This window comes from Elephantulus edwardii, unplaced genomic scaffold (assembly GCF_000299155.1).
Source record: "Elephantulus edwardii isolate Elephantulus edwardi_28Jun2011 unplaced genomic scaffold, EleEdw1.0 scaffold00056, whole genome shotgun sequence".
NCBI lineage: Eukaryota > Metazoa > Chordata > Mammalia > Macroscelidea > Macroscelididae > Elephantulus > Elephantulus edwardii.
In genome coordinates, this window is record NW_006399806.1 from 3,497,135 (window position 1) to 3,522,460 (window position 25,326).

Genomic DNA, 25,326 nt, shown 5'->3' on the forward strand with positions numbered 1-25,326 from the left:
ATGACAGAAGGAGAATTCATGCCTTTGAGTTGTGGTGCTAGAGAAGAGTATTGAATATACAATGGACTGCTAGGAGAACAAATAAGGTCAGCCTGGACACAGTGAATCCAGTGCCTCTCCTTGGAGGCAAGGATTGTGAGGTTCTGTCTGACATACTTTGGAAATATTGCAAGGAGGGACCATCATGGAGAGGAACATCTTGGAGAGGAACATATTGCTTGGGAGGGTGAAGAGACAGCGCAGGAGAGGAAGATCCTGAATGAGATGGATTGACTCACTGACTAGCGTGCTGGTGATAAGTGTGTTGGAACCAATGAGGTTGGCTGAGGATAGAACTGTTCAGAGCTGTTGTACATAGGGTTAATATGTGTCACAAGCAACTTGACAACACTTAACAATAAGAATAAACTTTTCCCTAGCATTACATTAGTGATATTATGTCATAAATGGACTTTCATGACTGATTTATGTCAATTAGTGTAAGCTTTTTCTAGATTCATCCACGTAGTACAGAATTTCACAAATTCTTGGTCATTGTTTAATTGATGTATAATACTCTACTGTGTGAATGTAACAGGGTTTTATAAGCCTTTTCTCTGTTGATGCACACGGGTTATTCCCAACTCTTCGATATTGCAATAAATAGTACCATACTAAAAATGAATGTGAGTGTGTCAATTTGTGTTGCAGCAATTTATCAAGTTGTATTTTTATTTTCAAATGTCTAATGAAACGCGAAACTAATTTCCATAGTGCTTCTTCCATTTTGCATTCCCACCAGCAGGGTATGAAAGTTTATTCTCTTTACTCTCTGGCCAGCGTTTGTTGTTTCCTGTCTAATTCGAATTTGTTATTATTGGTGAGTTCTTCATATCATTGCTTTTATTCACTTTGCAATTTGAACTAATTTGATAGGAGTAAGATTCACTGAACAGCTAATAATTTTGGACATTCTTTTTAATGCATTTATTAATAATCTGAATGTTTTCCTTAGAGAAGTAATTTTTCATATTCTCTGACTAATTGGTAATTTTAAATTTTTTGTGGTAATGAATGTTAGAAATTAGTCTTGTCAAATACGTCATTTCCAAACTTCCACCTCATTCCGCCATGTAGATTAATACTCTTTTTAAAGGTCATTTTGGTGCAAATAACGATCTCATTTTCAGAAGACCCATATCATTTAGTTTACGCTCTGTTAATTAAGTCTTTTCAATTGTTTCTTCTGCCAGGCCCTCTCACCTTTCAAACCCTGCAGAGTCATACATCTTGCTTTGGGTGGGCTTCACAATAGTTTAGCCTCTCAGCCACTTAAAATAGAAATAGCATAGGGGTGACATGGGTTAATGTGATTTATTGTATTTTTTTTTAAGTCTGGAAAAAAACCCAACAAAAAGCAACAGACCAAAACAGTTCAATAACCTCTGTGTGTGCTTGAATTCTTGTACCTCTATGAAAATCAAGACAAAATATTCAAGATGCTTCCTATCCTCCAAACTGAAAGAGGCTATGAATCAGAGCAGGAAAAGGTCAGAGGATCTTGGCAAAGATAACGGAATTTGAGAAGCTGAAGTTTCTCACTTAGGATATATCAACATGTTGTTCCACCCAGTCGGGGGGAAAATGATACAATTCTGCTTTCGTTTTCATTTCCTTTCCTGTCTAGAGAGACGAAGCAGCCATGGCGGGTGAGTAATTTCATTTTTTGTTGTTGTTGTTGTTATTTCTGGCTGTGTTTTGAAGTTAAAGTTTGTAGGAATGGAGAAGGGGCTCCTCAGACTGTTATACTCTAGGGTGGAGGGAGATGGATAAAAGAACAGAAACAAGGGAGCTCATAAAGTATTTTAGTTACTATGTTAGTTAACTCTTTGTGAAAGGGAAAAATCAAAATCTATGAGGTAGTATTTTAAAATACTTTCTGTGATATTTTACTTTTTGAGAGGATTCAAATTGACTTGGAACCAGGTTTATAAAGGTTCCAGAAGATTCCCATTTTAATCTCGCAAGGATTTGTGTGTAAGAAGTCATGCGGTTGAATAGAGAAATTTACCTCCATGTTCACTCTCTTCATGATCTTCCAGTGTGCTCTGCATCTACACGCAGAGCTTCTCAGATAAAGGCAACAAAATCCTATCATGTTATAGCCATGATACATCTACATTTTACTGCTACACACTTTGTTAATGACAAAGGTGACCAAAAGAACAGAGTATGGGTAATTAGTCCATTATCACAAATAACTTATTAATATTGCTGTTTCTCAAAACTCTAATTCTCTAACCTTTTTTAAAAAAAGAGAGAGGATTAAAAAACATCATCACTAATCTGAATATTATGCATGGACAAGTAATTTTTGTATTATTTGTGGACTCTTAAAAATAGACTTTCTTTTTATCTATTGAGAGTTTCTGGAAATTTGGGACAAGAGCCCTTTCTTTTCTATTCTGCCAGAATGACTTATAGACACATGAAAATCTGATAACCATTGGGATAAAATGATACATCTAAAGGTGATGTTCTCATCTATATGATATTATTTTCACAGGTTGGAGGTCACCCAAACGGGATCCTACTGATAAGAATCCAGTGGGCGAGTTGTTTGATGGCTTTTTAGAAAGCCTCAGGGGAGAGAATGTGATCAATGGAAGAGATTTAAGCAGATTTGGGGAGGGGGTGTACAATCTTGTGGCTACAACTGTAAACATGTTCAACAATATCACTGAGAAAAGTGAAGTGGCTAGCAAGATACTTGAGAAGCATCTTTCCAAACCAAAGAGAGAACTGAATTTAGGTGAGTAGATTAAATTTCTTTCTCTGCTGATTTTGAATAGTAGTGCCTTCATTGTTTCTTCACATTTGCATGTAGAATATATACTATATACATCTCCAGAACTGGGTTTTTTTTTCTACTTTTCACTCTATTTAGTCAATCCTATCCCATTCCAGTCTTCCCAGTGTTTTGTTTGTTGCACTTTCTCTTAGTTCTTCTCATCTTCTAAATGTATTTTTTCACTATATCACCTCCTTCTATAACACAATCTCCTTGAAGTAGAAGCAATTGCTTTGCTCATGAACATATCCCAAACACAGAAAAACCATGTCTGATACATAATACACACTCAGTAAATATGTGTCAAAGAAATACATGGTTCCGGAGATGTCTTCTTCAGTTAATAAGGACAACTCTGTCTCTAAAGTCTTGACTGCAATGCCATTTCCACACCTGGAAAGTTCAAAAGAGAACTACTCACACTTTGTACTAGCAGTAAGTTTTTGGAATCTAGATGTCTTCCACTTAGCTCTTTCAAGGACTAGTGACTTCTCTTATTTTGTTGTTGTTAAAACTATGTTGTATCTGTACTAGAAGGTACTTTAAATGCATTGTAAAAAAAAAAGAAGTAATATGCATTTTGATACAAATAGTGAGACACATGTTTGGAGAGTGTTCTGGTGCTGAGGTTTGAGATAGGATAAGGCATATTTTTTAAAGTTCACAAAATTGTATAAGCCTCAGCCAGGTAGCAACTACAGTACAAGTGAAAGTTTTCCATTAAATTCTAGAGATGGTACATTATTTGTTACACAGATTAAGGGAGGACATAGGGAATTTGAGTGTTCATATAGCATAAAGGTTTCTTTCTCACTAGAGGATATACCAGCGGACTCACATTTTTCTGTGAACAGTCAGAGAATAAATATAGTTTATCAGCCATACAGTCCCCATCAAAGTAAGTCAGCACTCTCTTCCTAGCATGAAAGTAGCCATACACAGCAAATATACAAATGAGGATGGATGGTTTCCAGTAAAATTTTATTTACAAAAACAGATAGTAGAAAGAGAATGGCTTACAGACTATGGTTTGTCAATCCTGCTGTACAAGACAATAACTGTTGATGTTGTTATTAAGTGCTGTCAAGTTGCAAGTGACTCATAGCGACCCTATGAAGGAGAGTCCTCGATGCTTGGGTGCTTCACCCTCTCTCCAGGTCCATAGGGTTTCCAGAGGTAAGCTGTTATGGAAGTGGATGCCACTCCTCCTTCCAAACTTGTTTTAATCAGGGAGCTCCACCCCATTCTCTGACCACATTGGGTAACCAGCCATTAACGCATTTGGCACGTCAGTGTCAGGACAATAACTAAGTAAGTATATTCCCAGGTCTTGGAAGATACATCTGAAGTTCTCCCTCTCTCTGGATATTTATCTAATTTGTATGTAGATTTTCATACTTCAGAATGAAAAACATTATTGCAAAAAAATTTTTAGTTTATTTTTTTAATTGTGATTTTAGTAAAAGGTTACAGAAGAGATTGGTTTCCGTTCATTCATTCAGACACATTTCTTCCCGGTCCCTTTTCCAGTTCACTTTGTAATGTCTGTCCTCCTCCAGATGTTAATTGCCATGCACATAATGTCTATTCATCTATTCTTTTCAGATTATCCTTCTCTTCACCTATTCCAGTGCCAAGTTCATTATCTACCCATTCTTTTTCTGCTCTCCCCACCACCAGCCTCCCACCCCACAGCTGTGTCCAGCCTATTGTTATAGCAATAGCTCTAAGGAGTGTTCTTTGGAGAGGTTTTTTGTGACTGAGTTTGCAAAAACAAAACTCTTAATTCAAAAGTTCTTATTTTTTCCTGAAGTATGTAAACAAGGATATACATAGCTCTTTGATTCATGGAAACACTACTTCCTCTTTTATTTGAAAGAACAAGTGTTTTCTTTAAAATCAAACAGAAAAACCTGACTGCAAGGTCTTTTTCTCAGTGCCACATACCTCTGACTACACCTCCCAACTTGAAACTTTAGGGAATGGGCCAAATCTCTATGCTTCACAGAGGCATTCTGTGCTGAACATGATTATTTACTTAAATGGTCACTTATCAATGTGAAGGAAAATGTTTCAAATGTGTAGGTTACTGAAACCTGAATGCCCCTAGAAACCTGTTATCCTGTTATTTCAGAATCTGAACTAGAAATCTATGAAGAAGAAACGGAAACTTCTGACCCATCTGCCTCTTCTCCAGGTAACTGTCTCCAAATCCCAGATTCCACACTAATATACCAAAAAGGTAGACTGTTCTTTATAAATTTTGACCTTTGAAAATGATTTCTGAATAACGTTAATATTCAACTTTTCATTTATCCCTCCTCAGAATACGAATATGAAAATGAAGAGAATAAACAGGAAGATAATGGTAAGTCATCCCAGACATTGGCTTTCCCTTCATTAGGAAACTGCCAGCAAATTCACTGTCTGATGGGAAACTTTAGATATTATTCGGGAAGTAGGAACCTATATTGTAACCAAAATGCCACATAATTGAAATTAAAAAAATCTGAATTCTCTCTCAAATCTCTCTATAATAAAAATTCTCAGAAGTAATGTTCAAACTAACACTTCACTCTTGCTCTTCAATTTTCTTCAGAAACCCAACATAAAAGCTATGAAGATGAAATTGAGGAGAAAGCTGAATTGGTCCAAGCATCTTCTGTACCTCTAACAGGTAATAGTCATCCATAAACACTAATAATGTCATTGGACTTAGTCTTATAAAATAAGGTCCTATGTTGTAGTAGAAAGAGAACTGCAGTCAAATTTTAAAATCTAGACTTTTTGCTTTCCTTTCCCAATAACAAAGCTGGGCTCTGATGTTTTCTGTGACATGTATTTTCAATATCTGTAAGGAGATTCATAAAACATCAAGGATACAAGTAACTGTCAACTAAAAAACAAAACAAAACAGCAAAAAAATGTGGTTAAGAAAAACGTATATACAGATGTAAAAGTAAACAACCTAATACTCAATATGAGTCACATATACCATGTGGTAACTTTAAGAAATTGATGTTGTCTGGAGCCACATTAAAAAAAAATTATAGCGTCTCAACTGAGGTAGTAATAGATGTGCTCTAAAGTGGGTTGATTTTGGTTCTGGGCATTTTATTTTTACGTTATGGACAAATTTAAGAAGGAGTAAAATCCTTATACATTTTACTCATTATTGCATTAATTCAGCATTAATTATTTGCAATCCTGTGTGCTGTTCTAGTTGCTGAATTTACAGCAATAGAGAAGATAAAGATCCTGCTTTTATGAAGTTTGTAACACCCTAATGAGGTGTTTAAAATACATTAACAACGTTGTTGTTGTTGATTGCCTTTGAATCGAACACAACTCAGCGAACCTATGAACAAAAGGCCTGAAACCCCTCTACAACTAACGGCATTTATCAAAGTTTATTGAGTTTCTGGAGGCAAGTTGTTTAGGAATTGGATGCCACTTCTCTGCTCCCAAACCTGTCACAGAATGCTATTGGTTGAGTCGCCAGCGAAGCACAGTGACCCTACATACTCTGAACGCTTCCCTGTCCTGAGCCAGTCTCACTAATTCTGACACCAAATCTCATCACCCCAGTTAACTGTATCAGTCCATCTCATCTGGGATCTCCCTCTCCTGTGCTGTCCACCCATGCTTCCAAGCATGATGTGCTTCTCCAAGGACAGATCTCTCCTGGCCACATGCCCAAAGTGAGTCTGAGCTTCAAAATTCTAGCCTCTAAGGAGAGACAAGACAAGACAAGCCTCTCCAAGACAAAACTATTTGTTTTCTTGACAGTCCATGATATGTTTAAGACTTTTCTTCAGAAGCACAAGTCAAAGGCATCAATTCTTCTTCTATTATCCTTAGTCATTGTCCAACTTTCTGAAGCATAACAAGGAATTAAGAAAACCATGCCCTGGATTAGGCGCACCTTTTATCTAGACTGACATTGTTGCTCTTCGGCGCTCTGGAGAGGTCCATGATACAATTCGTCTTTTGACTTCCTGACTGCTGGTGTTAAGAGTGTTGATTGTGGCTCCAAGCAAGTGGTAATTGCTAACAAACTCTATCTCTTCTCCATCTATTATGGTACTTCCAGTTGGCCCAGTGTGAGAATCTTTGTCTTCTTGATGTTGAGCTTCAATCCATATTGAAGTCTACTGTCCTTGATCTTTTGCAGCAAGTGCTTCAGGTTCTCTTCAGTTTCAGCCAGCAAGGCTATATCATCTGCATATCATATATTGTTAATGAGTCTCCAATCTTGATGCCACAGTACTCATAAAGCCCTGCTTTTTGAACGATCTGTTCTGATACAGATTAAAAAGGTACAGGGACAGGATGCATCCTTGACACACTCCTTTCTTGATTTTGTACCATGTAGTAGTTCTTACTTGCTCTGTTCCGAGGACTGCTTCTTGGCCCAAGTACAGGTTTCAATAAACAGTATAATTTCATAGGAAATACATGAGAAAAGAAGATTAGGATAGAGAGAGGGAGGTTTGAAGGTTGAGAGATTGGAGAGTAAGAGATATGGGTTGGTTAGTTATTGAAATTGTTGCTAATATATTTTACCATGAGGCATAAGTCATGACATGCTCTAAAGCAAAAACATCTCCTAGCGTGGAAAGAGCCAAAGATCTGAGGCTGAATGACAGTGTATTGTAAGAAAGTCATGGGGGAAGCCAATTGGTTTGCAGAAAAGGAGTGAAGGGGAGTGTAGTAGAAGACGGTTAGACAGAGTTAGGCAGGAGACACACCCCAGAAAGTCTTAACTAACGAAAAGAATTTGAGTTTTACTGGCAATAGAAACATTTGGAAGTTTGTTAGCAAAAGAATGATAGCTAAAGTGTCGAATCAAAAAGTCCAGTGAAAAGTTGCTTCAGTATTTCAAGTACAAAATATTAGAATTTATGTATTATAGACTCAGAACCAACCCATCCTTGACCCTCTGGATGGGTTTTCAGAGGCAATTAATCACATGGGAGGAGATTTCCCCGCCTTCTTCCGCAGAGCAGCTGGTGGCCTCACACCCCATGCCTTCAGGATTGCAGCACAGCTTCTTGCCAATACTTGAGCAGAGCTCCCTATTCTAGCTCTGCTGTTGTTTACCGCCAAGTAGGAACTGAACTATAGCAGACCCTCTGGAGGGATTTCAGAGGCAGTTAATTGCATGGGAGGAGATTACTCATCCTTCTTCTGTGGAGCAGCTGGTGGCCTCCGAACCATGTTCCTTAGGGATTACAGGGCAGCTTCTATAGTGAAAGATAAATGGTTAAATTTGGAATCTACGTGGGCAGTAAAAGTAACTAAACCTTGGAGAGATATGGACTTTGAAAGAGTAATGAAAGAAGAAAAACACTAGGTTTAGCTTGACAATGGATATTGATAGAGAACAACAACAAAAAAAGCCAAGATCATGGCAATGCAAAAGTTTAAATTTGACAGAGCAAATGACAAGAAAGATAAACATATCTTCAAGGAATTGTTATTGTTACTACAGTGTGTTAACATTTCTTTGGCTTTTTAAAATAGTTGTCTATACAGTATTTGTCTTTTCTGACTGACTTATCACTCACCATGGAAGCCAAAGCACAAGGAAGAACTCAAAATACTAAAGAACTGAATAGAAGATTCCAAAAGACAGCACTGAATGACAAAGCAAAATATTACAATGAAATGTGCGAGGAGCTGGAGTCAGAAAATCAAAAGGGTCCAACTTGTTAAGCATTTCTTAAGCTCAAGGAACTGAAGAACAAATTCAAACCTTGAGTTGCTATAATCAAGGATGCTTTAGGCAGAATATTAAATGATCCAGGAAGTATTAAGAGAAGATAAGAAGAATATACCAAGTCACTATATCAAAAGGAATTGGCAGACACAGAAGAATTTAATGAAATAACATATGAGCAAGAACCTATTGTGATGAAGGAAGAAGTTCAAACTGCTTTGAAGGAAATAGTAAAAAATAAGGCCCCAGGAATAGATGGTATACCAATTGACGAGTTTCAGCTAATGGATGCTGCCCTAGGTATGCTCACCAAGATGTGCCAAGAAATCTGGAGAACAACCACTTGGCCTACTGACTGTAAGAGATCTATATTTGTTCCCATCTCAAAGAAGGGTGACCAAACAGAGTTTGGAAACTATAGAACAATGTCGTTAATTTTACATGCAAGCAAGATTCTACTGAAGTTTATCCAAAAACGACTGGAACAGCACATCAGCAGAGAACTGCCAGAAGTCCAGGCTGGGTTTAGACGGGATTGTGGTACTAGGGATATTGTAGCTGATGTTAGATGGATCTTAGCTGAAAGCAGGGAATACCAGAAGAATGTCTATCTGCATTTAATTGATTATGCAAAGGTGTTTGACTGTGTGGATCATAACAAACTGTGGCTGACTCTGAGAAGAATGGGAATCCCAGAACACTTGTTTGTTCTAATGCGAAACCTATACTTGGACCAAGAGGCAGTCGTCAGAACAGACCAAGGAAACACTGCATGGTTCAAAATTGGGAAAGGTGTATGCAAGGAATGTGTACTATCTCCATACCTTTTCAACCTGTATGCAGAACAGATTATCCAAGAGGTTGGGCTCTATGAGGAGAAGTGTGGTGTCAGAATTGGTGGAAGATCTATTAACAATCTGCATTATGCAGATGGCACAACCCTACTTGCTGAAACTGAGGAGGACCCGATACTCTTGCTGCAGAGGGTCAAGGACTGCAGCTTTCAGTATTTATTGAGGCTCAATGTCAATAAGACAAAGATTCTCACCACTGGACCAATTGGCAACATCAGGATGAATGGTGAAGAAATTGAGGTTGTTAACAATTTTAGTCGGCTTGGCTCCACGGTTAACACTCTTGGCACCAGTAGTCAGGAAATCCAAAAAACATGCTGCGAGGGGAAATTCTGCTGTTAGGGACCTCTCCAAAGTACTGAAGAGTAATGGTGTCACTGTGGAGACTAAGGTGCATCTGATACAGTCTATGGTCCTTGTAGTCACTTGTTATGCATCAAAGAGTTAGACAATGACTAGAAAGAATAGAAGGAGAATTGATGCCTTTGAACTGTGGTACTGGAGAAGAGTATTGGTACCATAGACTGCCGAGAAAACAAATTCATCCTAGAGAGGGTTAAACTAGACTACTCCTTGGAGGCAAGGATTCTGGGGCTTCATCTGACATACTTTGGACATGTTGTAAGGAGGGACAGGTCCTTGGAGAGGCACATCATGATTGGGAGGCTGGAGGGACAGGGCAAGAGGGTAAGACCCTTTATGAGGTGGATTGATCCAGCAACTTGGGAAATCAGGACGAGTGTGTCAGAGGCAGTGCAATTGGCACAGGATAGAGCAGGGTTTAGAGATGTTGTACATAGGGTCGCTGTGAGTCGCAAGCAACTCAACGGCATATAACAACAACAAGATGTTGTATAGTGTTGCAGAAATATTCATCATTCTTTAGTGCTGCCTGGTACTCTACTGATTAAATGTACCATCGTACATTGGTAACATTCATCTATAATGGACACTTGGATTTGTTCCCTCTTTCTGCTATATAGTAAAGCTGCAATAAACAGAGGTACGCTTATATCAGCTTATGTCTAGCTCTTATATCTTCAGGATTTATCATCTATCTATCTATCTATCTATCTATCTATCTATCTATCTATCATCTATCTATCGGCAGGAATGGCATCCACGTTCTTAATAACATGCCTCAGGAAACTCTATGAACTTTGATAAATGTCGATAGTTGTAGAGGGGCTTCAGGCCCTTTGTTCATAAGATCACTATGAGTTGTGTTCAACTTGAAGGCAATCAACAACACACACACACACACACACACACACACACACACTACTGAGATTACTGTATCAAATGGTATTTTCATGGTAAAAATTTTGAAGATGCATCAAACTGTTTTCCATTGTGATTGCATGTACTAGTAATATATAAGTATTCCAATCCTTTCATATCCTGGCCAGTATTTGCTGCTTATTGTTAGTACTGAGTATTGTCCATGGTGGAAAGACACTGCATTTGAGTGACTTCAGCATTTCTTCATGGGCTTGTTGGCCATCTGAATGCATTCTTTGGTGAATTGTTAAGGGTCTTTTCATGATTCATGTTCATATCATAATTGGGTGGTTGTTTTTTCTTCCTGACGTCCTGGAATTTTCTCTGCATTTTCATCTGTTTTCCTTGACAGATATTGTCGTTGTCATTTATTTCCTGTATGTAAATTCTGATATTACTCTTGTGGAAAATTCCTTTGATACAATAGGGAATTCATTTTAAGAGGTCTCAATCTTTTCAGTTTTCTTTTGCTGATTGTATATTTTCTGTGTTGTTATGTGCCATCAAGTTGCCTGAGACTCATAGGGACCTTATGTACAACAGCCCTAAACCCTGCTCTATCCTGTGCCCAGCCAATATCATCATCTTACAGACCTAATATCATTTTTCTAGCACATCAATAGAGAACGACCAGAAGTCCAGGCTGGTTTCAGAAGGGGTCGTGGTACTAGAGATATTGTAGCTGATGTTAGATGGATCTTGGCTGAAAGCAGGGAATACCAGAGGAATGTCTATCTGTGTTTCATTGACTATGCAAAGGCATTTGACTGTGTAGATCATAACAAACTGTGGCTGACTCTGAGAAGAATGGGAATCCCAGAACACTTGATCGTTCTAATGCGCAACTTATACTTGGACCAGGAGGCAGTCGTCAGAACAGAGCAAGGGAACACTGCATGGTTCAAAATTGGGAAGGGCGTACTCCAGGGATGCATCCTATCTCCATACCTTTTCATCTTATATACAGAACAGATTATCCGGGAGGCTGGGCTCTATGAGGAGAAATGTGGGGTCAAGATTGGGGGACGATTTATCAACAATTTGAGTTATGCAGATGACACAACCCTGCTTGCTGAAACTGAGGAGGACCTGAAGCACCTGCTGCAGAGTGTCAAGGACTGCAGCCTACAATATAGATTGAGGCTCAATGTCAAGAAGACAAAGATTCTCACCACTGGACCAATTGGCAGCATCAGGATGGATGGTGAAGAGATTGAGATTGTACACAGCTTTAGTTTGCTTGGCTCCATAGTCAACAGTCTTGGCACCAGCAGCCAGGAAATTAAAAGGCGCATTGCCATGGGAAAGTCAGCTGTTAGGGACCTCTCCAAAGTGTTGAAGAGCAGTGGTGTCTCTCTGGAGACTAAGGTGCGTCTGATACAGGCCATGGTCTTCGCAATCACCTGTTATGCATCAGAGAGTTGGACAATGACCAAGGAGGATAGAAGGAGAATTGATGCCTTTGAGCTGTGATGCTGGAGAAGAGTATTGAGAATACCATGGACTGCTAGGAAAACAAACAGATTTGTCCTGGAGAGGGTTAAACCGGGTGGCTCCTTGGAGGCAAGGATTCTGAGGCTCCGTCTAACTTACTTTGGACATGTTGTGAGGAGAGACCGGTCCTTAGAGAGGGACATCATGCTTGGGAGGGTGGAGGGACAGCGCAGGAGAGGAAGGCCCTCTATGAGGTGGATTGATTCAGTGACTGGGATAATTGGGATGGGAGTGTCAGAGACAGTGCGATTGGCACAGGACAGAGCGGAGTTTAGGGCTGTTGTACCTAGGGTCGCTATGAGTCGCAGGCGACTCGATGGCACATAACAACAAACAACAACAGTCATTGACTTAATCCATCTCATCCTGGGGCTTCCCTCTCTTGTGCTATCCCTCCACCCTTCCAAGCATGATGTCACTCTCCAAGGACTTGTTCCCTCAGACCATCTGCCTAAAGTATGTGAGAAGGAACCTCAAAATTCTTCCTACCAGGGAGCAGCTTGGTTTCACCCTCTCTTGGATAGATCTGTTTGTTTTCCTGGCAGTCCATAGTATGTTCAAGATTCTTGTCCAGCAACACAACTTTAAGGCATTGATTCTTCTATCATCCTAAGTCATTGTCCAGCTCTCTGACACATAGCAAATAATTGTGACGCCTGTATCAGGCACACTCAGTCTCTAGACTGAGATAGTTTTTTCCTATAGTATTTGATAATCAATTTATTCTGTATATTTAGGTTCCTAAATCTGCCCCTTTTCATTATTATCCTTATAATTTAGGTTTTATGCCTAACTTTTTGATCTGTCTTGAGTTTGTTTTTTATATGATGTGAGACATTGATCTTATTTCAATTTTCTGCAAATACATACCCAGTATAACCATCATCATTTGTGAAAGAGACTATATTTTCCCAGTTTAATGGACTTCACTTCATTGTCAAAGATTAGCTGTCCATGTTGTTGTTGTCTTTGGACCTTACCTAGACTAATGTCCTCCAAGGACTGGTCCCTCCTAGTTAATATTCCCAAAGTAAATGAGACAGAGCTTCAAAATCCTAGCCTCCAAGGAGAAACTTGTTTTCACCCTTTCCAAGACAGACTCATTTGTTTTCTTTCTGGTTCATGGTATAATCAAGACTCTTCTCCAGCGTAAAAACTCAAAGGCAACAATTCTTCTTCTGTTATCCTTAGTCATTGTCCAGTTCTTTGATGACTAGCAAGTAATTGCAAAGACCATGGCCTGCATCCGTTGGACCTTAGTCTCTAGATTGACACCAATGCTTCTCAGAACTCTGGAGAGGCTCCCTAACAGCAGATTTTCCAGTGAAATTTATCTTTTGATTTCCTAAGTGTTGGTACCAAGAGTGTTGATTATAGAGCCGAGAAAGTTATACTCATCCATAGGTACATGTATTTAATTGTAAGACCTCAGTTCTCTGGGTGTCTGTTAATATGTAAGTACCAAGATTTGTTTTTATCATCCTGTATAGTACATTTTGAGATCATAAGTGTAAGACCTTTTTTTTTTCTTCTTCAGTGTCTCTGTTTGCCCAATAGTTATTTTATTTCTATATAAAATTGGTGATTGCTGTTTACATCTTTTTTGAGAATGATGATGGAATTTCAGGTGACCTTGAGAGGTATCTATAGAATGCTTTTGTGGAATATTGGCCTCTTTACAATGTTAAGCCCTCCTCCCCAAGTCTATGTTCTTCCATTTATGTAGGTCTCTTTGGTTTCCTACGGTAGTGGTTTATATCTTTCTTTATATAGGCCTTTTATGTAGTTCATTCCTAAATGCTTTTTTCTTTTAAGTTGCATTTGTAAATGACATTATTTTCCTTATTTACCTTTTCAGAGTTTTAATTGTTACTATAATCCACAGGGTTCAGGTCTTTCATTCATAGAGTTGCTATGAGTTGTCATCAACTCCAAAGCACTTAACAACAATGACAACAAAGCAATCCAACATGGGATTTTTTTAATGCTAATCTTGTACCCTATCACTTTCCTAAAATTTTCAACTTACTCGTGCATCATAATCCTCTCTCTCTAAGATTGATTATCTGCAATCAGAAATTATTTTATTGCCTTTCACTTGTCCATTGTGTCTATGATATGTAGTGAATTTCAAAGTATTCTATTGTATTCCATATTCTGAAACAGTTTAAGTGGAATTGATGTCAGCACCTCTCAAAATGATTGGTAAAATTTATTAGTGAAGTGGAATTGACCAGAATTTTTTTGACTGGGAGATTTTATGACCTGTAGAATTTCTACTTTGTGATATGCCCAAGTAGGTGTTTTAATTTTACTTACTGAATATATTTCTTAAAAATAATCAAACGACAACAACAACAAAAATCCCAAAAAAACAAAACCCTCAAAAAATTGGAAAGTAATGTAAGAACAACTTGTACGTGTGTGTTCTGAAATTGTAGTACAACATAGAGAAAAGACAAGAATTGCTTCCTGTTCCTGAACTGAAGGAATCTATATGGGAGTAGGCAAAGTGGGAGGACTTTGACAGAAATCAAGGAATTTGAGAAGCTGTAGTCACTTACTTAGAAAGTATCAACATGCTGTTTGCAGGGGGAAAGGAAATAAAATTATATAGAATTCTTTTTTTTTTTAAATCGTGTTTCCCACTGTCCAGGGAGCCCCAGAAGCCATGACTAGTGAAATGTTTTGTTTTTGTTGTTGGCTATGGTAGTGTTCTGGAGGCAAGCTATCAAGCTATTACTATGAGAGTTATACAAGTGTTCAGGTCTTTCATTCATAGAGTTGCTATCAGTTGTCTACGACTCGATGACACTTAACAACACCAACACCAACATAGAGAGAGCTCTGTGGGTCTGGTGGATAGAAAGTTAATGCTACCGAGTCAAAGGTGGGTGATTTTAATCTGCGACCCTCAGGCTTGGTTTTGGTTTTGGTCAAACATTCTTCTAAGTGGTATAGCACTGGTCTGTCCATTTTCTGTACAGAGGTAACTCGTGGTTGCTGTGATGCTAAACACTGTGACACTAATGTGTCAAATGTGATAATGGTTACCCATGGTGGACAGTGTTTGGTGGAGCTCCTCAATTAAAATAAGCTTGGAGGCAAGAGTGGCATCCACTTCCAAAATAGCTTGCCTCCAGAAACTCTATGAACTTGGAGAAACAATGAAAGTTATACAAGTGTTCAGGTCTTTCGGTCATAAGGTCGCTATGAGTTGTCTACAACTCGACAACACTTAATAACAACAACAACATGACAGTGTTGGGGTGAGAGTACAGTTTTGGAGAAAGAGACTTGAAAAGGAACTAGTGTGACCCAACAGTTTCACCCTGGGAATGGAAGGAAATGCAAGTATAAACAGCACACTAATGAGAGTGCTAACAAAGTATTTTAGTTAATAGGTTGCATATTCTGTAAAGAGAAATGAAAATATGAACTAATGTTTAATTTAAGACTTGTTTTGAGCATTCATACATATTGAACTGGAACTCTCACTTGCTTTAGAATTGTTCTAAAAATTTGCATTCTGATTTGTCTGTGAGAGGCCATGCAATTTAAAAGAATATCTTGGCATTCCTCCATATTTTGTTTTCTCCATGAACTTTCATTGCTACCAGAGAGCAAACAATAACATGTGCTCTCAACCTCTGCATGTAGATAATTCTCAGATAATTAAACCAAAAATCTACCATCCTATAGATATAATATATTCATATTTTACTACTACACACATTGCTAGTGATAAAAGTAGCCACAAATAAAGGATTTATGGGTAATGTAAAAGCTGATCTTTTTCCGTTATCATAAAGCTCTTTATTGAAGTAGCTGCACTCATCTGTACTTTTGCTTTCCCCACATGTAAAGGGAAAAGGGGAGGTTAGAACATCAGTGTTTCTCTAAGTGTGATCCTTAAACCACCAAGGTTATTTTGTTTGTTGGTTGGTTGGTTTTTGTTGTGTGTGTGTGTGTGTGTGTGTGTGTGTGTGTGTGTGTATACGATCAAATCAGATCTGACTTATACAGGAGGAGATTGTTCCTCCTTCTCCAGCAGAGCATCTGGTGGATTCGAACTGCGCTCCTCTGGAAATGCAGTGCAGCTTCTTACCATTAGGCCACCAGAGCTCCCCTAGACCAGCAGTTTTGTGAACACTTGTGAAATTATTAGACCACATCTTGACCTTTCTTGGAATTGGGTATAGGAATCTACTCTTTTACATGATTTTCAAATTATTCATATGCAAATAAAAAGCTGATAACCTCTGAAACAGAATTTGATATCTAAAACTCTCTTCTTATCTGTATGTTATTTTCCTAGATTGCAAACCACTCCAAAAGGATTCTGTGGATACATTGAAGTCAATGGCCAAGAACCTGGTTGGTGGCATTTTATCTGACTTCAAGGAGAAGAATGTGATAGATGAAAATTATTTAAGAAGTTTAGGGACAGACATATTCAACATTGCAGCTGCAACTGTGAGCCTATTTGAAGATATTGATCAGAAAACTGAAAAGACAGCCAAAATATTTAAAAACCACTTCTCCAAACCCCAGAAACAGCTGAGTTTAAGTGAGTATCTGGAGTCTAAGTGTGGATGATATCTGTATTATTCTTATGAATAGGTGATGTCTTTATTGTTTCTTGTTTGCATGCAGTGTGTAAACTATCCCCATCTCTAGAACAGATTTCCACCCTCCGCCCTGCTTTTCTATTCCATTTAGTACTGAAACAAAAAAAAGCCTTGACCCACCCTATCCCATTTGAGAATTCCCAATGGCTTTACACTACTGCATATTTTCTTTTCCCAATGATTTGTATATGTTCACTATAATGTACCTCTGCATATCTCTCCTTGCCACAGTGTAATCTCCGTCAAGCAGAAATATTTGCTTTGTTCATCAACATATCTCTAACTGAGAGATATCATAGCTCACACATAAAAACATGCTCAGCATGTATTTTTAAAATTAATAGATGACACTAAGCTATACAGCTGGAATCTACCAGCTCCCCTGTGGAGAATGATGGGCAATATCCTCCCCTGCAATTTACTGCCTCTCAAAACCCACTGAAATGTTAGCAATGAGTTAATTCCAACTCAACAGGATACAACAAAAACAACACTTATTTGATCTGGGTTCCTCTGACTGTACAGTATGGACTGTATATCATTTCCAGATACAGAATGAGCAATAGGAGGGGGGGAAACCACTTTAGGTAGAAAACCACTTTCTACCGAACTGTAGCTTTGCCCAGGGATTAATTTCTGGAAGTCTAGAAGCCTCAAATGTAACACTTTCAAAGGAGACTTGCTTTCTGCTTTGAATTTTTGTTAAAACCATGTACCTTCTGAACTGGGAGACATTTTGAATGAAATAGGAAAATAATTGAAGTAATATGGATCTTTTTATATGATTAGTGAAACACATGTGTTCACAGAGGTCCCTGGTGCTGGGCTTTGTGGGGTTTCTTAAGAGTCACAGAGTTTTATAGGCCCCCACCAGCAGCTTTCCACTAACTTCCGGAGGTAGAGCATAAAGGTGGACATTATCACAAAAAGGTTCAAGGAGGATATAAGCAATTTGAGTTAATGAGGCATAATTGTCTATTTTTTAGAGAACAAGTAAGTTAATATACTTTTCTATAAAGATCCAGGTAATTAATATATTCAGTAAATTACTAAGAAGCTCTGGTGGGTTAGTAGCAAGAAGCTGCACTGCAATCCTGAAGGAATGTATGTATTCTTGATTCTTGTCAGATTTTTCTGGAATTTTCAAGCTTTCTCTTTTGGAAGATCTCTCTCATAGAGATTATATTCTCTACCAAGGACTTATTTCTGTACTAAACATCCTACATGTTTAAAATCTCTTTTGTTGAATGTCCCTTTTCTGTCAATACTATTAATAATTAGAAAACTGAGAACTAAGTAATAGCTTTCATTTTATGACATACAATGTAGTTGTTCTGGAAGAAGATACTGGACCAGATGAATCAGATGAATCCACTGGTATCCTGAAGACTTGTCCTCGTGAAAATTTCCTGAAACTAAGAGATAAAATGGCTGGAAAGGTGCTGTGGTCTGTATTTAAACAAAAATGTGGATGGGAGAGCATGAGAGAATAAGAGGCAAGGAGAATTGCTTTAGATAAAAGTGTAATTCCTTAAAATACTAATTGTAAACATCAGCGATAACATGTTTTAATAGATATAGTGAGAAAAAATAGGATCTCAAGGTCTCTTCATTCAAATTCTCTTTAAAGCCATGATGAAATACAGAAGGCAATTTTAACTGTAGTCATGGAATGAAAATATTTATAAAACACCAGAGCTGAATAGTGATTGTTTATTCTATTTAAACATACTAGATTTTATACATATACACAAGTCAGGGTACAGATTTGCTGTTCATGGCATCACTACGGGTCATGGTCAACTCAAAGATGCCTAACAACAATAGTATACATTTATATTTAATCCAAACATATAAACATTGTAAATCAATGTATTAAAAATAACACTGTAAAACATTACAAAAGGAAAAGAAAGATCTCCCATGCGTTTTTTGCTAGAGTCAAGAAAGAATGTTTCCTAGTTTATAGACATTTATCTCAAACTTGATTGCATAAAAATATTTTAGTAAGTGGAGAAAAAGGGAGGAAAGAAATGATTTTACCTTTGCCAAGACCCTTGAGTAACTATACCAAATATGTTCTGGTTTCTACTTTGAGATCCTAAAAATATTCCACTGCACAAATCCTTCATGGTTTAAGTGTAAGCTTCTTACCAAAAGGTAATGATTCAAATACATCAGCTACTCTACAGAGGAAAGACGCAGTCCGCTTTTGACAAGATTTATAGTATTGAAAACTGAAAGGGCCAGTTCTATTCTGTTCTGTAAGGTTCCTCTGAATCCCAAGAACACTGTAACTGTGGGGGAGGCTTGGGTGTAGTCTTTCCCTTCTGTTAACAACGTGGAAGGAAGATAGTGTCATAGGGTCAAGGTAAAGGAAAAGAGGCATCTTTACAAAACAGCACTGATTTAGTTTTTGACATTTAGGAGACTCAGGTGAAGAAAACTCACAGAATATTCATTTCTTGCAGATCTATCCAATTAAAGAGAAGAATGACCGCACACGATTAGCCCTCATTATCTGTAATACAGACTTTGAAAGTCTTAATAGGAGAGGTGGGGCTGACCTTGACATCAAAAGGATGACAATGTTGCTTGAGAGCCTGGACTATAGGGTGAAGGTGGAAAAACAACTCACAGCTGTGGTAAAGACCCTTCGCTCATCTCAAACCATATATACTTAATATTTATTTCCATCTGAAGCATTGTAGCCTAAAGAGAGCCACAGGATACATTTGATTGTATGTGCCTGTGTGTCTGCTTGAAATGAAGAATATCACTCATTGAACAGTAAATTTCTATTGTGCTTCAAATATCCTTAATTCTATGACATTGGACAGAAAGTGAGAAGCACATTCGATTGCACATTTTTGTTTCCCAGGTTTAGTCTCTGGGATGAAGTCTTTATAATTACCAGGTACTTCTAGAAATATAAACTGTTTGGCAGAATTACCCTTTGCATTCATCAAACACTGAGTTCACTCGCCTGGGACAGACTGTTCTTTAAGTTTCCAACTTTCATCAGTCTCATGTTCTAGTGAACAAAGACAGTCAAAATATAATCAAACAGGTAATCTCAGAAAGTGGAAAATGACATTTTAAAAAGGGAAAATGAGAGAAAAGGATAAAAGAAAATTAGTGAAAGTGAGACTGATCAATTGTAGTGACCAAGGTGTAAGATGGAGGAACTCATATAATTTCCTAGTCATGACTACCAGACACTGGAAAGATGAGATTGAGGTGTATTCCAACCTGGGACAATCCAGGTAAAAGATAAAATAAAAGTAAGTTGAGATATGAATGGCAGTCCTGGAAAATCAGTGCAAGTAGAGTCTTAAATGGAGGGGGCATGAACAATGAGACAAGAGTTTAGTTTTATTCCAAGTACAGTGGCAAGAGCTTTTGAAGAGAAGTGCTGTAATACTATAATGACATACTGTTTGATACTGGGGGAAATGGAGATTGAATGGAAAGTGTAGAGAGAGTGGTGATAAATACATTTGCAAGATAACTCAAACCCACTGCAATTGCACCTAGTTTTAGTCATGCTGACCTTTCATGCAGTTTCACTGGCTATAAATTTCAAATGAAGGTGATTATCATATCTTACTTTGAAGACCAACAGATTGATTCAAATCGCTGACATAGTTAGCAGTTCAACACTTAACTAGAGTACGTCTGTCCAGTTGTAGCAATAAAAATAATGTAACTCTCATCATTGAGTGGAGCTCTGGTGGCAAGAAGCTGCAATATATATAGTAGGGAGTTTACACATGCTTCTTGTAATGCCGAGAGTAAACCTAGAAAGTTACTTACAGTCCAATGCTTGTGATTAAATAAACCATGGTGTTCTTCTCAGGAGATGCAGTCAGTACTGAAGGAGTTCGCTGGGCTCCCAGAGCACAACTCTTCAGACAGCACATTCCTGGTGTTCATGTCTCATGGTATCCTGGAGGGAATATGTGGAACTACACATAGTGAAAAACAACCAGATGTGTTATCTTATGACACTATCTTCTGTATTTTCAACAACTTAAACTGTGAAAATCTAAAAGACAAGCCCAAGGTCATCATTGTGCAGGCCTGCAGAGGTGGTGAGTTGTGCACTGGAAACACAAAGGTAAAAGATTGGCTTACAGAGGGTTTTGATCCACATTTTTGATCTCAGGAAAGCAATCTTAAGCTCCAGCCTATATAATTAAACTAAACTGTGTCAATTGGCAATGCCATCCAAGGGGCTGGCATCATGAAAACATATCTGGTAGGTTAAAAGTTTCTATTTCTATGAAATTTAATCCATAGCAAAGTGGTGAAGAAACTGCCAGTACCTTTAAATCATTATTTAATGAAACTAAATGAGCCTTGAAATGAAATTGTGTTTTGGACAGATTTACTCATAAATTTTTATGGACTTTTTGACAATTCCTGGGTTGAGAAGAATTTAATTCTAAAATATAGCCATTTTGTAAATGCATCACATTTTTTGTTTGCTTTTGTATAGTTGTGTTTTTTCCTTTTCCACCCTACTTCTCATGCATTATTGAAAATACAAGAATAGAAAGTTGTGGGGTTTGGTGAGATTACAGTCAAATTTTACTTTCTTCTTTTTTTTTACCTGATTGCCAAATAGCTACTAGCTATATATATAGAGACGTTTCAAGAGAAAAAGAGGCAGAAATAATTTACCTAACAATGTTATCTGTACTCTGAAATTATCCAATAATCTAATAAATTTATTCTTGTGGGTTTTTTCTTTTTTTTATTCTTTTGGTCTATGAAATTTTCTCTATTTTCAACTCATTGCTCAATGACACTGAAGAGAAGACAGAGAGAGTGATAGATATTTGTGTGTGTGTATATAGTCAATTAGAACAAACAATAAGAAAAAATGAGATAAGTAATTGTTAATAGTAATAATGAAAGAAACAGAGTAATATATGCAATGTTGATGTCTCTACAGAAAATAGGGGAGAATTGTATTCTCTTGATAGTCTTGGGGCTACAGCTAATATGCTTTCAAGGTCAGCCGGTATGCTGAGATTGGATAGCGTTACAGTGAACCACATGGAGAAAGACTTCATTGCTTTCTACTCCACAACACCACGTAGGTAACTTTTGTGACAGATAGGATTGAAAGTTGTTAGCCAATCTCTGAATGATTCTACAAAACCAAGACAGTTCTCACATAGTAAGAGTATGGAAGAAACTTTCCATTTTGACATATTTTATATTTTTAATCTGTGGTATGAAGAGAGACTTTTTAAATGAATATGTGTTGATTTTTCCCATTGTATCATCATAGACAAGGCATAATATGTAAGAGCATTGTTGCTTACCCACTTGTGATTATGAGAAAGTTACTCAATCCTCTTGAGTTTGTAATTCTTTATTTTGTAAAGTGGAAGAATTCTAGTCATCTCTGAATTGTCTTTTCAAAGCTAACTGTTTTTATGTAACCGTATACTATAAGTCATCCTAAACAATCAGGAGACACTCTCTTTAATTCTCTCTTACCTATGTAGTTCAATCTGCCACCTATTTCTTCCCCTACCTGTGAGAAAATCAGTTAATTTAGATATAAGGGGTTCCTGTAAAGACAATTCTCAAGCTTTGTTTTAAATATGAAATATTAACTAGTGAATATTTGCTACTCTGTATCTCCACAGATAATGCATCCCCAAGATATGAAATGGAGGGTTCTCCCTTCATTACACAACTCGTCACATGCATCCAAAAATATTCTTGGTGCTCTCATTTAGAAGAAGTATTCCGGGAGGTAATCTTTATTTCCCTTTCCTACTCATTCACTTATCCATTCAGAGGGCATGCATTATTACACATTCTAGAAGTGAAGGTAAAACTTCATTACAGGAATAACATGAAAGTGGTGCTTAGTCTCTACCATCTTTATGCGTACTGCCTGGTCTTCAGAAAAGAATATGTCAATAATAGAAATGGAAATGGGATAAAATATTAATAAGGATAAATTCTCACTTAAGGACTATAAATTCATAAATCTCAGAGACATAATATGCTAAAACCTATACTCTAGTAAGTATACTTAAAAAGAAATAATACTAAACAAGTAGACAGCAAGCAACCATACGTTTAAAGATCATAATAGGATTGGTAAGCAAAGAGCATCTGATTGTGCTAATAGGAAACTTATACTTGGACCAAAAGGCAGTTGTCAGAACAGAGCAAGGAGACACTACATTGTTCAAAATCAATAAGGGGGTCCGTCAGGGATGTATTCTGTCTCCATACCTTTTCAATCTGTATGCAGGACAGATCATCCGAGACGCTGGGCTATAAGAAGAGGAATGTGGCATCAGGATTGGTGGAAAAATCATCAACAACCTGCGTTATGCATATGACACAACCCTGCTTGCTGAAACTGAGGAGGACCTGAGGCGCTTGCTGCAGAAGATTAAAGACTACAGCCTCCTATATGGACTGAAGCTCAACGTCAAGAAAACAAAGATTCTAACCACTGGGCCAATTGGCAGCATCAGCGTGGATGGTGAAGAGATTGAGATAGTTAACAGTTTTAATTTTCTTGGCTCCACAGTCAACACTCTTGGTAACAGCAGCCAGGAAATCAGGAGATGAATTGAACTGGGAAAGTCAGCTGTGAGGGACCTCTCAAGAGTACTGAAGAACAACGATGTCGGGCTGGAGACTAAGGTGCGCCTGATCCGGGCTATAGTCTTTGCAATTATGTGCTATGCATCGGAGTGTTGGACAGTGATAGGGTTGATAGAAAGAGGATTGATGCCATTGAACTATGGTGCTGGAGTCGAGTGTTGAATATACCATGGACTGCTAGGAGAGCAAACAGGTTTGTCCTGGAGAGGGTGAAGCCAGAGTGTTCCCTGGAGTCAAGGATTCTGAAGCTTCGTCTGACATATTTTGGGCATGTTGCAAGGAGGGTCTGGTCTTTGGAGAGTGACATCATGTTTGGCAGAGTGGAGGGGCAGCGAAGGAGAGGAAGACCTTTGATGAGATGGATCGATTCAGTGACTGAAGTGGTGGGAATAAGTGCATTTGACGCAGCAAGGTTGGCACAGGATAGAACAGCATTTAGAGCTCTTGTACATAGGGTCACTATGAGTCGCAAGCAACTTGATGGCACATAACAACAACAACAACAAGCAAAACTACTTGGAACATTTGAGAGGGAATAAGGAATGAGACAACCTTTAATTTAGTGGTCCAAAGGAGAATTCATGATGTTTGTTCCAAGACTTGGGTCATTTCTTCCTCTTCCTTCCAGATTTTCTTTTTCTAGAACTCTTCTCTCAAACAATTAGCTTTATTAAATAAACTTTGTTTTTTTGTCTTTTACTTGCAAGAATGCAAATTTTTTTTAAAAATCATTTTTCCTTTAATATGTGATCATGTCTGATAACTTATAGACATTTAATTAATGTTCACTGAATAAATAAATACATCCAAGAGTGAATCTATCCTATCGTTAGGGATTGTGAGTGTTATAAGAACAAAGGAAGCTGTAGTGGCTTTAAAATTCAAGTATGAAGCATTCCTATCAGAAAAGACAGACATTACATTCTATATATTTGAGAAGATTATATCCTAACATTGTTTTTATGAAGAGAGACATCATAAGTGAAAATCTGATGATAAAGTGTGAATTAGTCATTGTACACTAAAGCATATTCCTTGGGTAAAATTAATAAAATAATGCATTTAAGTTTAGGAAGATTTCACTAATCAGTGCTTGCTAGAGGGTTTCAGAGTCAGCTTTATTGGAGGATGTGGAGTTTACTTATTGCTCAAATCTTAAAGAACACTTGGAATTTGAGTCTTGGGGACATAAGAGATCACTCCTGAAGGGAATCTCTGAGATCCAGATTTCGAGAAAAGGGAAATAAGGGAAGTGGAAATCAAAGACATTAGATCACATATAGTGTGTGCAATGAGTAGAAGCTGGCATGGAGTGTCACTTCTAATATAAGAATAAAAGTGACAAAGTATTTGTGGAATTGGTAATATCAGTCACAGATGTGTTCACCATCTCTAGCATTTACTAGTATAACAAGCAATATATTTTCTGTCAATATACAAATAGGAATGTCTCAGAGACTTTTCTGTTTTATTTTTAGGTACAGCGATCATTTGAAAAACCAAACATTAGAGCTCAAATGCCCACTATGGATAGGGTTTCCTTGTCAAGATATTTCTACCTCTTTCCTGGCAATTGAAGAAAAAGTGAGTATGGATAGTGCCTGTCGATTGTTGTTGTTATGTACTTTCAAGTTGATTACAATCCATAGAGGTCTATGAACCACACATCTGAAACCTGACCTAACCTGTGCTACCCTCACAATCCCTGACACACTTGAGCCTGTTTCAGCAGTCACCACGTCAATCCATCTAGCTGAGGGTCTGCCTCTCTTTCACCGACTTTCCATCATCCAAAGTATACTGCCTTTATCCGAGGAAGAGCCTCTTTTCAAAAGTATAAAAGATGAAACTTTATCATCTTAGCCT

General features: G+C 37.7%; 1 protein-coding gene across 1 annotated transcript; it reads left to right on the top strand.

The window, feature by feature from the left end:
* Positions 1 to 1,681: 1,681 nt before the first annotated feature.
* On the top strand, positions 1,682 to 25,037 carry LOC102857253 (caspase-13-like). The gene is made up of 12 exons (XM_006887342.1): positions 1,682 to 1,688; positions 2,546 to 2,791; positions 4,965 to 5,027; positions 5,157 to 5,198; positions 5,430 to 5,507; positions 16,500 to 16,751; positions 18,142 to 18,251; positions 19,284 to 19,457; positions 20,672 to 20,906; positions 21,773 to 21,916; positions 22,479 to 22,588; positions 24,939 to 25,037. The coding sequence occupies exons 1-12, from the start codon at positions 1,682 to 1,684 to the stop codon at positions 25,035 to 25,037; spliced, it is 1,560 nt and encodes a 519-aa protein (XP_006887404.1).
* Positions 25,038 to 25,326: the final 289 nt, after the last annotated feature.